At 36.5% G+C, this 14,704-nt stretch overlaps 1 protein-coding gene across 1 annotated transcript in view; it reads left to right on the forward strand.

Annotated features, from left to right (window-relative positions):
* myg1 (myg1 exonuclease) overlaps positions 1 to 14,704 on the forward strand; it is a 29,058-nt gene that overhangs the window by 4,096 nt on the left and 10,258 nt on the right. The window contains exons 3-6 of the mRNA XM_024270952.2: positions 2,165 to 2,324; positions 5,870 to 6,019; positions 8,126 to 8,248; positions 8,584 to 8,765. Coding sequence (XP_024126720.1) covers positions 2,165 to 2,324; positions 5,870 to 6,019; positions 8,126 to 8,248; positions 8,584 to 8,765 — 615 coding nt within the window. The remainder of the gene's footprint in view (positions 1 to 2,164; positions 2,325 to 5,869; positions 6,020 to 8,125; positions 8,249 to 8,583; positions 8,766 to 14,704) is intronic.

Consider the following 14,704-nt stretch of genomic DNA (forward strand, 5'->3'; position numbering starts at 1 on the left):
CTGCCACTAGGGGAGCAAAAGAAATGCAAGACCAGCATGAAAAACGATCAAGAAATAATTATGATAAACAATACAAAGTGTAATAAGTAATACTGAGTGATTTGGGTACTTTGTTGGTTGAGACATTTTTTCAAACTGAGAAAAAAAAAACTGCAGATAACAAGTTGACCAAAGGTTATTTTGCTATTGAGTTACTGGTCCGGCCCACTTGAGATCAGACAGGTTGAATGTGGCACCTGAACCAAAATGAGTTGGACACCCCTGGTTTACTCACTCTAAGTCTATAAGAAAATTGTTCTTGCCCCAGATTTTCATTTAACACAAATTACTCAGAAGAAAAATGTTCCATATTAGTTAAAAAAAAAAAAAAATGCTGGAAGGAAAGGATGCAAAAAAATCTAATTAAAAATAATTATAAGCATTAAATTGGATCAGTTATTGATTAAGATTTCTGCAGATAACTGCAGATGACATTAATTCTGGGTTTAGTCTTAGCGAATGAGTACTTTTCCTGTGAATTCAAGTGATTAGGTTTATAGATTAGGCATGGATATGTGTAGAAATTCTCTTTAAAGGAGGGTTTATGGACACTGCAGGATTGTTATTTCTCTGTACCTGATTATGTGGACACTGTTCACTCATTTCTTTTTGGCAATGCACTCTCAGTTTTTTGATTTATAATGAACAATAACTGGCTAAAACGTCAAGATGTCCTTTATGACTGTACGGCACTCAGAGGAAAATGCTGCAGACCGTTAGGAAAAAAGACACTCTCTGGAGTCCACTTTAAGCACTACAGTCCCACTCTCACTACAGTGCTTTCTGAAACACCTTGAAAACTGCCCCAGTGTGCTTTAGTGGCCATGAGAAAGACATTTCTGTGCATTTTTCTGTGAAGCGACCTCACTCATCCATCCTGCGGACCCCGTCTGTTAAATAACCCCTCGTTGATTGCAGTTCTTTTTAAAAGCTTGAGGTTTCTGTGCTGGATTCTGATGCTACACGGCTGTTTTTAGGGTCATGGCGGACATACTGTATATGACGCCCTGAAAAAGCCGCAAACAAGAACTCCTCAAAATGTGATTTCTTGCCTGAAACCAAATCGTTTTTTATTCCTGTCTTGTAACATTTCTAAAGAGTAATATTTATGCATGCTTTAAAACCACTCAGCCTTTCCACCCAGTGGGTTTTTTCCCTCCCTCTCTCTCTTCCATGTCGTGATAATTAGCAGAGGAATGTCACAGCTTGGCCAATTAGCCCTTTAATGAAGGTGATTACCCCCCAGTCCTCTAACATGTCACTCATTCATTTGCCGCTCTGTTTTCCTCTGTGCTGGAGCCCAAACACCCTAATTACACCTGAACTAAACGGTTCCTCTGTGCTGGAGACCGCCCATCCCAGCACCTGTCAGGACGGAGGTGCCCTGCGTTCGTCTGCGCTCGCACTTCTGACCACACAGAAGAAAACAAATATCTAGAAATAGGACAGAATTGACCATTACTGTGATTTTATGAGAGAAAAGAGGTTTTAAATGCTCTTGATGATTCTTTTCTCTCCCAGGACTCAGATCTATGGATGAATTTGGGCATTATTTCTCTGTAAACATTTAATTTTTACATTTATGTGAATGAAATCCATCATTATGCTGACATTTTGCTGACTAATTATTGAAACGGTCTTGAGGTTTCAGTGTACAGAGAAAAATTAAGATAACAAGAGGCATTTTAGTGGCTTTTAGTGCTGACATTTAAATTCATAATTGCAAAAGTTAACACTGTCATGAGAGATAAATTGTTTTTGTCAGACCAGATGACATCAGTAAGCAGTGATTGGTCTAAGTCGGTCTGACAGCGGTCAATGTCGGTCAACGTTTCTATGGCACCAATCAGGTGTGAGCTTGTCGAAAGGCCACGCCCCCTGCCACTTGAAATTGGGTTCAAGAGTGTCTGTCAGTCAAGCATTTTGAATGTTCGCTGTGAAACAGCATGCTTTTATTGAGCGATCTGATTGGTCGGTTTATAAACTTGCACTACAGAAAAAAAATTGAAAAAAAAAGACAGTTCCAGATTTCAATTGGGATTAAATTTGGCCACGAGTCTAATGTTCTATGTAGTTATTGATAAAAGAAAACTGCCTTTAGCTTATAGATTGTGTTTTTCTTCAGGACTTTTAACGAGAGCTTCAATAGTTTGTGCCTGGAGAAGCCGTGGGTCACCAAGCTCAGCTCGGCCGGCCTCGTCTACTTACACTTTGGCCATCGGTTGTTGGCGCAGCTGATGCAGTTGAAGGAGGATGACCGGCAGGTGGAAGTGCTGTTTAACAAGGTGAGAGATGACTGATTTAGAAGAATATATAGACTTTTTTTTTTATAAAGCAAGTGCTTCTTTGAAAACACATATTAGCAAAAAAAAAAAAAAAGTACGGTCTTACAAATTTGTAATTACCGTATTTTTTGGAGTACAACTTACGTTTTCTTTTTGCATAGTTTAGCGAGGGATGTGCTTTATATAGTCAGGTGTGACTGATGTTATATAAAAAAATAAATAAAACTAGCGGCAACCACCAGAGGGCACTGTAGGTGTTTGTATCAGTATTTGCTACTAACAGCGATGCAGAAGAAGAAGCACCACTCAGTCTTTGACCGGATTTGGTGAAATTGTTACAAAGCGACACAGAGGATAAAGAATTCAATTGATTTCATGATTTAAAGTAATATAAAGAATTCAGTTGACTTGTTAGCATCCTCTTCATGCTAAAGTTATCTTAAAAATTCTTCATATGTGCGCTAATACACTAGATTCTCCTAGCTTTTGCAAAGCTAAATAAGCATCAATGTGCTTGTAAAATGTACATTTATTCAATCTATTATTGTTTTTTATTTTACTTGATTATGATTTTGCCCTTCAAAATAAAATGTCAATTCTTGTCCCACATTTTGTTAAATATATTTGTCCTACAGTGTGACTTATATATGATTTTTTTCTTCTTTATTGTATTTTTTTTTGGCTGCTGCGACTTATACTCCAGTGCGACTTATATTCTGAAAGATAAGGTATATCAAAGAATGGAACATTTTGAACTAATATGTCCTCAAATTAGCATCTCAAGTGTTTTTAAACTTGTAACCAGTTAGTCGCCCTTAATGAAAGGTATCAATACTCACAGTGTTGTTCATTGACATAGTGAGTCGTCTTAGAAGATTGGAAGGAAAATCCTAGATATTCATGCTGAAGGTAAAAGCTTTAAGACCATCTCTAAGCGGTTTGATCTTTCTGCGACTGCAGCTGCACATTTGATTCAGAAGTTTAAGGCTCACAGGACTAAATTCCACCTCCCTGGATGTGAAGTCAAGAGGAAATTTAAGAGACAGATGATAGAAATGGTTATCAAAGATCCCAGAACAACCTCCAAAGGCATTAAAGGTGAACTTCAAGATCAAGGTGCGTCAGTGTCAGATCGCTCTATTGCTGTTTGAGCCAAGTGAACCTCATGGGAGATGATCAAGGAAGAAGCAACGGTTGAAAGCAAGTCACCGGAAGATAGAAGTTCAGAATGAGAAGTCACAAAGTATCTGGAAGAAGATTCTTCGAACAGATTCTATATTGTTTTTCAAGGCACACCCTCTCAGTGTCCAAAAAGGAAAAGTTCAGATAAAAAAGACTCTTGGAAACATGGAGCGAGCTCTAATATGTTCTGGAGCTGCTTTGGAGCATCAAGATGTCTAAAATCTGTACAAAAATCTCAAAACTATCCAGACGTCATGGTATCAGACATCAAAACGTTCAGCTCGTTCAGGACATTACTGCTTGTATTTTTGGTATTCATAAACTTTATAGTTTCTGAAATAATTAGCAAAATATGTCCCATTGAAAATAAATTAGAAAGTCTTCAAATTTAGCATTTATAAGTAGATTAGCAACAATCCTTTAAATATATTCATGGGCTATGTCTTCATCTTTTATTGTAATTTTCTAAACAAAAATGGCTCATGTGGCTAATTTGGCATCTAGTGAGGTTTTTAATGCTGTTTTGGAGTTTAGCTAATATTTTAGCAACATGCTAACGTTTTTGACTAATTTAGTTCACCGAGGAATTTTGAGCTATTTTGGAGTTTTGGAGTTCAGTTATTATTTAAGCAACGAGTTAGCTTTTTTGGCTAATTTGGCATCTACTAAGGTTCTTTGGGCTAATTTGGAATTTAGCTCATATTTAAGCAACGCACTAATTATTTCAGCAAAATTGGCATGTGTTAGGGATGTTTAAGCAATTTTGCTACATATTTTTCTTTAATTTGTGTCAGCTTCAGCACTCTTTGATAGTTCTTTAGCGTAATTTCCAATCTTCTAGCAATTTTAACATTTTGCAAATTGCTTTTGCATTTTCATTAAATCCCTTCAGCACTTAAAGTAAATTACGTTACCATTTTTTAACCATTTTTAGCAAAAAGCTTCAGCATCTACAGCAACTACTTTCAGCAAAAATCATTCACATGCATTATTGCAGGTAATGCAACTTTTCTAGTTATAATTATGCTGCTTTTAGCCAAAATAAAAAACAAGCTATCGTTGTCTTGGACATAGTGTCTGTATAGCGGCAGTAATTTATTAGAAATTCAGCTCTGAGTTGTGGGCGGGACTATTGGCGCAGAGCAACCCCGCCCCCTCTTCCTCTCTCTTTTCATAAGATCTAGGAGCAGGGAGCTTATATCCTCCCCACTATATTTTTCATATCACAAAAAAAGCTATTTTTTTTTAGACAACTTTTTTCTTCTGCTCCTAATTTACAGCAATTTGAATAATGAAATACTCAGAAATGCAATTTTGTACTTGATTATCTTTATATTTGTCATTAAGCAAATGTTCCAAGAATATGATTGAAACTCTAAAAATTCAATTTTCATCAGAGTGAAGCAAAATGTGCATCTTTAGTGTATGAAAGTTTGGTCTTAATCACAGACCATGTCTCCTCAACATCATAATGACCCAAAATACAAACTATTAAAACACCAAAGTAGGGCTGACACCAAAACGCTGGATGGTTTAAATATATGTTTATATATATATATATATATATATATATATATATATATATATATATATCTTCAGTCTTTGAGACATTGATTTAGTTAATATTTTTTTCTTTTAAATAAATGTTCAAAAGCTGTGCCAAATATGACTGTTTTTTAATTATTATTATTGTCACTTTTAAGTGTCCATCGTTTTTTCATTAATAGTGTTAGCAACAATGTTATTCTTGTACGTATGCAAAAATGTAGACTGTAACTACAAGAAAAAACAAAACAAAAAGGTTTTTATTTCCACATTTTGGTCAAACATGTTTGTTGTTTTATATAGTCCTGATTGTTTGTCAGCTCAGCCCAGAGGAGCTGTTGGTTCTTAAATACTCTCAGTCATTTACATCAGCTGAATGTTACATTATTATAAATAATAAGTCTTTTTAGGTCATTTATTCTTTTCATATGCTGTTTACTTCCAGTCTCAAACAATCACTATCGCTGTATTTAAAAATTGATGCTTTTCTGGTTGTCAGTTATTAAAAAAACAAAACAAATGAATCCTCAGTTTTTTTTGTCCCAAACTTGAGTTTCATTTGCATTCTACTCATAAAATGTCAGCTCTTTGATAAATTAACCTGCTGGCGTTCCCAGAATGTGATCTCCGTTCACTAAACGTGTCTTCTTGTGTTGTGTGAGCTGACACCGGAATAATGGCTCCTCTCCAACCCAGCGTGTTGTCATTTCAGCTCACGCTTCTCCTCTGAAAGTCCCGCTTGTTTGAGCTGATTTCATTTGGAACATTTACATAAGCATTTGATTATTATGCCACATGTCTCTTCCGTTTAACTGCAGCTGTATGAAAACTTTGTCGAAGAGGTGGACGCCATAGACAATGGCATCTCGCAGTTTGATGGGAAGGCTCGTTACAACATCTCCACCACACTGAGTTCCCGGGTGGGGCATCTGAATCCTCGCTGGAACAGCAAGAGTCAGGATACAGAGGTGAGTCTGAGCTGATAAAATACACTTGATCAATGAGTTTATACAGTTTTCTGTAAACATGTGTTTCAATAAACCACTAATTCCAACAGTATAACCTAACATAGTGTTTGCTAGAGATAGAAAGATAAAGTTGTTAGCACCTGATAGAGTAGCCATTGGAGAAATGGAGAAAATGGAGCCTGAAGCGGTACAGGCATACTGACTGGAATTTGCTCCGCCTACCTCAACAACATACTAAATCAAGTGAACCTGAAAACATTTTGGGGAATTTTGAGTTTGCCAATTAAACCCAGAAATGTGATCTCTAATAAACCAGAACAGTTGATTTCAACACCGAACGTTGATGATTTGGTCAATGGAAACTGCTCCTATTCAAGATTGTAATTCTGAGAGCACTGTTGTTAGGACTCGCTGTGTTTGTATGAGACAAAATGTTTCACCTCTTGTGGATGATCTACCAGCCATGAAGAAACCAACAAAACTTTGTGTCGGAGCTGATGGAAATGGTTGCATGTAGTATTATTTTTCCTTAAAACTATTTAAAAAAACAAAAGTTTGCTGATTGATGACCCTACTTTGACATGTGGCAAAACATTTCAAGAGAAGACAATAAGTTCAGAGCCATGACTTGACTCCAAGATGTCACCTGGATGAATGAGAATTTTCATGGACCAAGACAAAAATGATCATGTAAGATCTTCATCAGATTTGAATACACTGCTACTGCTATTTGGTCCAATCTTGAAATCCTTGAAATATTCTTGAAGAATCCACTCCTTTGTTTCCCAGGTGATGTGTTTGGGATCATTGTCGTGTTAGAAGATCCAGCCACTGTTTTTCCTCGATGCTCTCACTGATGGAACAAGGTTTTTGTCCAAAATCTCACCATATATAGTCTCTTTTATTCTTTCCTTAACACGAATCAGTCGTCCTGTCCCCTTTGCAGAGGAGCAGCCCTAAAGATGATGCTTTCATCCCCGTGCTTCATACTGGGTTTGGTGTTCTTTAGATGCAACTCCTCCAATCACAGAGTGGCATTTATATCAGAGTTCAGTTTTGGTCTCATCTGACCACTTTAGCTCTTCCAAATTCTTCTCTGGATCATCCAGATGGTCCCTGAAGAACTGTAGACATGCCTGGACATTGTCTGGTTTATTGGAGCTCTGCAGGATTTGAATCCATAGTAACATCATGAGTTACTATAGTAACCTTTGTTACTGTGGTCCCAGTTCTCTTCGAGCCATTGACCAGTTCCATTGTGTAGTTCTGGACCGTTGTCAAGATCATTCGTTTCTCCACCAGGTGAGATCTTGCATGGAGCTCCAGGTGGAGGCAGATTGTCAGTGATCTTGTATTTTGCTCCAACAGTTAATCTCTTCCCATCAAGCTGCTTGATCATTGTAGATTGGTTCATCCCAGTCTTAGGTGAACAATCTTCTATATCCAAACTATGTCCAAGACAATATATATATATATACACACAGTGTATATATATATATTGTCAAGCGTCTCGCAAAACAAATCTTCCCTGTTGGTTTCATAAGCATTCACACCTTGCATCATTCACACCTCACTATCTCACGTGGGCCATGCTGGAAAACAACTTACAGGCCAAACAGTATGGAGCAGAAATGGGAGAGACACAAACACACAACACTAAACACTCACTTATATGTTTTCAACAAGACTGCACACCTGGAAGGTTCTATTATTTACTGAATTAGAACTGAAATTTGATCATATTTCAGAAGTGAACACTTGAAATGACTTCTTTGTCAAAAAGGAACATTTGAGCTCAAATGAACAGTAACAAAAGTGTTCTGCCCAGTTCAGACACTTCACATTTAAGGGACTAGTAGATGTTACAAAAAAAGTGCCTGAATGATGCAATTTCAACCAAAAGAGCAAAAATAGCTACTAGGAGGCAGGAGGTCCTAGCTTTGACCTCCATTAGAAATATCAATTTTTGTTCTTTTTTTTTTTAGTTTTAGTTAGATTTTTATAAAACCACTTTCCTTTTTAGAAATGTTTCAAAATAATTTTCTATCTTCAGTGCTAATTTATCCACATAACTGTATTTGTTTTTTGTTTGTTTTTTTTAACTAGGAGGGTTTCAGAAAGGCGATGAAACTGGTTGGGGATGAGTTCATGGACCGCCTGGATTTCTACAAGTCCTCCTGGCTTCCAGCCCGTGAGGTGGTGGAGGCAGCAGTCAAGGAGAGACATCAGGTAACACAACTTGGTGCAGAGTCATTTTTTTCCTGAATGTTTTTATTTCCCATTGGATTTGCTTTATCAATGAAGAGTTATTTATGGCTCACCATCCACCGATCTGATTAGTGGAGGTAAAAAAAGAAACCGTTTCTCCAGGCATTTTAAATGTTTTTTTAATCCAGACATTTTTCTGTAAGTGAAAAAGTTAATTGGTTGTGCTACCATATTTAGTTTTCATATTCTATATTGTGCTCTATATTAACCCTGAATTCCACGTTTTTGTCAACAATGATTTAGCTTCTATTGTTAACCGTTTCCATTATTTTGTGTTCATCTTTTTTTGTTTTCAGGTCGATCCCAGTGGGGAGGTGGTATTGTTCTCCCAGGGAGGGTGTCCGTGGAAGGAGCATTTATTTGACTTGGAGAATGAGCTCCAGGTGGAGACAAAAATCAAGTTCGTCCTTTACCCGGACCAGAACGGACAGTGGCGAGTCCAGTGTGTCCCTACTGATCTCCACTCCTTTCAGAACAGGTACTTCTTCTGTTTTTCTCTGGATTATTTTAAAGGAAGAATCTCAGCCACAGTTTGTTTTAAAGTTACTTGAAGGTCATTCCTGCTCTCACAAGAACAGCTTTTGATCATTCACGTTAGGGGAACGCCTTGACGGAGATACAGTTCCATAAGTCAGGCAGGCAGCACTCACAGGAGGGTTGTGACTGTCTAACAGACGAGGAAATTTCCTCACAACAAACTTCTTTGAAAACACCACGACAAGCACATCTTTTGGGTTTTCCAGCTGATTTGAGCTCTTGTGACAGAGATGAAACGGGGTGCATGATTTAGCTTTCATGCTTGCTCTAGCATTTGACAGCTGCCCGCAGAGGGTGTACATGTTCCATACTGAGAGAGGATCTCTTAACACAGATAAAAATACTTGTTTGTCATAAGACAGAGACACTTTTGTCAAGGCAGCGGTTTTGTTCTCACAGTGCTCCCGCAGGAGCGGAAAAAGATGTAAACACTCCCAACACGTCAACGGAGCCACCTGAGTCCTGTTTCACACACACACACACACACACCTATCACTCAGGTGTTTCTTTTTCTTCTACTTGGTGTTAATTAGCTACAGTGTTTCAAATAAAGCAAGCTTCATCTACTGACATATGCTTCATTTTTTTATTACTCCAACATCTAAACTCAAGGACTTCAAAAAATGAACGAATTAATCGCAAACCTGTGAAAAATTAAACCGCAATTAATCGCAATAATTTTTTTTTAGTTACAGTATTTGCCAACCACTTATTATCTGTGAATAATCACAAAATGAAATTGCACACAAAGCTGTACATTTAAAACTTTTAGTTTTACATAAGGTTGTCGATCGATTCAAATAATAAATCACATTAATAACACTATTTTATTGTGATTAATCGCTATTAATCGCAATCTTTTATGAGTTAAATTTGATGAGAATATGCAGCTTTTGAACAAAAACAGACCAGAGAGAGAATTTCCCTTCATTTATTTTTCTTTTGTCATAAATGTATACATAAGTGTTAACCCAGAAGTGTAATTTGTAAAAACAAAACACATTAACAGTAGGATAAGCAGAACTCTAAAGACTTTTATGTCTGCAGTATTACTCCAAGAAAACAGAGATACAACCATAAGAAACGGACCTGCAGACCTAAAATAAAAAAAGTTCCGGTCACTGTTCTATATCACTGCTCAGGCCGCTTTAAAACAAAGTTTTCCTTCATTATCTGGACAAAAACAAGCTGTAAGAGGTGAACTTTCTCTCTTAACTGACGCTTTATTTAACCCATCGTAACGATCAGCATTTTTATCACTCTCCTTTAGCGCTACAGTCGAGGTGCAGCGATGCGTTGTCGTGTTACCGTGACCAATAGTCAACTTTTTTTGTAAAATCAATCTAAACCAAAAAAACCCAACAAGATTTAAGTACTAAAAACTGATGAATATTTATTGCTTTTGCAAATAACCATGGTATGAGTGGGGTATTACTCGACCAAGTCTTTTAAATCCATGGAAGTCTGCACCGCAGAGGCAAAGCGAAGGACTGCTGCTCTGTGAGGTGTAATTCATTTGCATTAATGAATATTAATATTAATCATTTATTAATCGCTTGTGTTAACGGGTTTATTTTCACAGCCCTAAAAAATACATTTATCAATTGTTTACCTGTCTCTTGTTGCACACTATAATTTGGTCATAAATTGTATAAATGTTGTATAAATGTATAAATGTTTAAATAGGAATTTGACTCATATCACACTGAGAGTTCCATATAACTGTAAAATAGAAGCAGTAAATGCTCTGGAGGTTTTCATATGGGGAAAAAAAGGCAGATTTGTGACATAAAAAATAACTTCTGTTTCCAACACATAGATATTGAGTAGTAGTGTTTGGTTTATTACTCATTTGTTTATTTATTTATTTAAATTTTTTTAATTGACATTGGTTTAGGTTTAAGTAAAGGTTGCTCTTTGGTAAACACACTTTACAGATTTCCACATACATAGGCTCCCAGTGTTCACGGTATTCATATACGACTCACTGGTATGTTAGCATGCTGGGATTAATCTATATTACAGTTTGAAATGCTCTTACATGATTATAAATCTGACAGCACTAGAATAACAGTAATGGGGCAGTCTGCGTGTTATCCCCCATCAAAGCGTCTGTATAATATATGTATCTGTGGTAAGCTATATTCTTTTTTCATGTATCATTATGCAATAAATGTAGAAAACACAAAGGAAGATTTACATGCCTTTTGGTGTAGCTCAGGTACTTCTAAAGACTGAGTGAGAATTTGCACTGTAATGTTTTTTTAATGATATAGAAGGAACATTTAGAAATTAATGCTTCTTATTAATAATTTGGACCCAATCTTAAGTTAGATAGAAGTAAAATATTCACAAAGACGTAATTTTAGAAGGTGATAATAGGGCTGGAAATAGATGACTCTCTTTGTTCTCGATGTAGAGTCATTGTTGCTGAAGTTTGTTCGAATATTTGGACTGTATTTATGCTACAGTGCTTGTCTCTACACTGACGTGGAATCTGTTGTCTTAGTTTTTCATTTATTGGGCATCAAGTACCAGCACTTCATTAAAGAAGAAAGATTATAAAGAGGACTTTTAACGTCGGAAAACTTCAGGAAATTTAACGTTTTCACATTGTCTTAACAATGTCCATCCTGGAAAATTGCAAAAAAAAAAAGTAAAATTATTAAAAATAATGTAAAAAAAGACTTTTTAAAAGTACTGTCTTGTCCAGAGTTATGTGGTAAATGGAGTATACTTGTATAGCGCTTTTTTACCTTCCTTAAAGCGCTTTATAGTCACATTCACACACTGATGGCGGATCTGCTGCGGAACACTGGCGCCAACCTCCCACCAGAGGCAAGGTGACGTTCAGTGTCTTGCCCAACGACACTTCGTCATATGGGTGGGCAAGACGAACCCAAATCTGCAGTTTTCCGATCAGAGATCGACCACCTAACCACTGCACCACTGCCGCCCAAAAATGTCTTCATTAAATAGAAAATCTATATTATTTTATCTTATTTTTTTGTAAGTATTGCAAATCCAATTATTAATTAAACAAATGCAAATAAAATAAAAAAAAATAGTATTAAGAAAGATCTTTCTTAAAGTTTTTTTGTTGAGCTCATATATTAACATGAAATACTCTCCCAAAAGATTATTGGGGGAGAAAATAAGCTTTTTCTATTCGATCCTTTAGTTGGCCCCGTTTACTGTGTGTGGGTGTGTGTGTGTGTGTGTGTGTATATATATACTGTATATATTAAATACTTAATATATGTCTATGGTTGGCGCCCTCCTGTTGACCTGGGTTCCCTAACCAACATGTAAAACCTGCCGTCACAGATTTAGGTGTAAAAGAATTGAAGCGATGAATTGTTTCTATTCAGCTCTAGTTACCTTTTACCTTTTTTGTCTTTTGTGTCAGCATTTTACTCATAGTAGATGACCTATGTAAAATAATTTATTATTAAAACTGCATTTCTGAGTATTTCTTAATTCAACTTGGATCAGAAAACCGAATGCTAGAAAAAGCTCAGACTAATGATGCAGTTACTGAAATGAGTGTACCGAAGTCTCCCCTCCCCCTGTGTGTGAGACATGATGAGCAGTCCACACTTTTGCTGTAGCAAATTGAGATTCAGGCTCAAAATTGTACGACTGGATTGATCCATTATTGCACATCGTTATTTTAGCGTCGCTAATGTTAGCTTGAGGCTATAAGCTCACCAGAACTCTCAGTGACGGGGAGGGGGGCGGGTTGCTCTGTGTCGCCCTCAATGCAAAATTGTATTTCTAATAAGCTGCTCTTGCTGTGCATAAAATATGTCTTAAAATGACAAAGGTTTTTGATTTTGTCTAAAAACTTTATAATTAAAAGATCACCGGCAGAGCTTTCTTTACTTTTTTTATTTGAGATGCAGATTCTCATCTGCTACTGTTTTTGTTCTCCCCATGCTGACTCCTAACTCAATGCATCAGCTGCTTTGATTTTGTACAAATTCAAACATGGAACAGATTGCAAAAAGAAAATCATCAGCAGTGTTTATTTAGCTGGATCTAATGAGGAAAGTCTGTTTTTCTTTAGTGTGCTGGTTTGTCTTTTGGATTCAGGATGAACTCGCATCACATTGTTTGTTCGTCGTCTTATTTTCATGTATTTGATGTATTACATTATCTCTTATTAACCAGGTGTAAATATTTGAAGTGAGAGTATGTCTTCATTACACAGTCTGTCACACACTTCTGCATGGCTCTGTGCACAGCAACAGCAGTCTTGATTTCTATTCATGTCAGCTGCTGTGCTTCATGCTTCTCTTTGAAATAAACATTTTAGTCAGGGTTCAGCACCAATTGCTATAGCACGTTTAGGTCAAAAGGCAAAAAGCATGCACGTTCAGGACTGTACTCTAAATGCACTTGAGAAAACAGAAGCTGACTCCAAAACGCTCTGTTGTGCCTGGAACTAACCTGGTAAGGAGATGTGCCTGACAGGAGGAAGAGGGGTCCTCGAAGAACCTAGTCTAGCTGCATCACACCTTAGAGTTATGCAAAAAAAAAACAGAGCTTAGAGCAAACGTTTTGACTTATGGGCCACAAAGGGTTCTAACATTTGACAGAAGGGCCGGACCAGGCGTAGATGTGTGGAGTGTTATGTAAGAGAAAGAAATAATATGGAATCTGGATGCAAACACGCTTTTGTCTGGATTGAAAATAACATATGTATTTTTAATATAGAACATTTTGGAGTTTTTTTTTCTTTAAAATTTGTGTCTTTTGTTCTCATTTTGGTGCCAATTCCAGCAATGGGTTGATGTCCCGCAGGGAAAAATGTGTTGGAATAATCTGAAAAATGTCCAACTCGGAAGACGGATAAAGAAAAGCAACAAGTCTTCCACCACCAAATGAATTCAAAAGAACTTTCTGCAACTAAACAAAGGTCATTTTATTTATGGGGTACTATTGGCGAGAAGACACCCGAATTCCAGGGAAAATTAAACATTATTAAGGATCATCATTATCAATATATTTTATTCCAGTTCGACAAAATAGTTTAACGACCTGCATACGGCCCTCAAGCCGTACTTTATCCGCCCCTTGCTGAGAGCCACAGCACTTGGAAGTCTATATTCATTTGCTTTTTGTCTACATCAAGACTAAGATTCACATCATCATTTGGCATTCAAGTTTAGTGTAAATCAATATTCCAATTAGCCAAATTTTAATTTAAAGAAACCTCCTATACACCCCAGTGACATACACTGGCAGAGATGTCAGTCAATCCTAAACTGTCTCAATGTCTTAACCACTGAACAATATATTATATATATTGTAATTTTGTAATTTTGGAGAAGAAATTATCCACAAAGTGTATATATTTTATTTTCCAATGTTTCATTCATCATGGACTTGTTTGACAATGCACATTTCCAAATAAATTAAGAAAAGTACAATCGGTAATCTTGTGAATGAGCGCATTTTGTTATAAAGATAAATAGTCAGAATAGGATCTTCAAAGTGCATCTCCGGGACATTCACCTTAGAATTATGCAATAGGGACAATAACCTAACAAATCAAAAACGCCTGCTCAAAAACAAGAAAACGGTCTAAAGCGTAACTTTAGCTAATTTTTGTCCCCCAAAAAAATCTTTCATTTTTGCATTTTTTTAAGCATACAAAAAAGTCACTGAGGACTACTACCAGGTAACCAGCCTGCATTCATTCATAAATATGAAGATGAGTGATCTTTTCTTTGTTCCTTCTTCTTGGAATAATTTGTGTATTGGAAAATCCAAGATTGGATTACAAAGTTTTTTGGTTCATTCTAATCATAGGTACAAAACAAGTATGTATCATTTTTACCTGGTTAGCTGGTACACGTTTTTTTTTTTTTTGTG

Source organism: Oryzias melastigma, linkage group LG5, assembly GCF_002922805.2.
Source record: "Oryzias melastigma strain HK-1 linkage group LG5, ASM292280v2, whole genome shotgun sequence".
NCBI classification, from domain to species: Eukaryota; Metazoa; Chordata; class Actinopteri; order Beloniformes; family Adrianichthyidae; genus Oryzias; species Oryzias melastigma.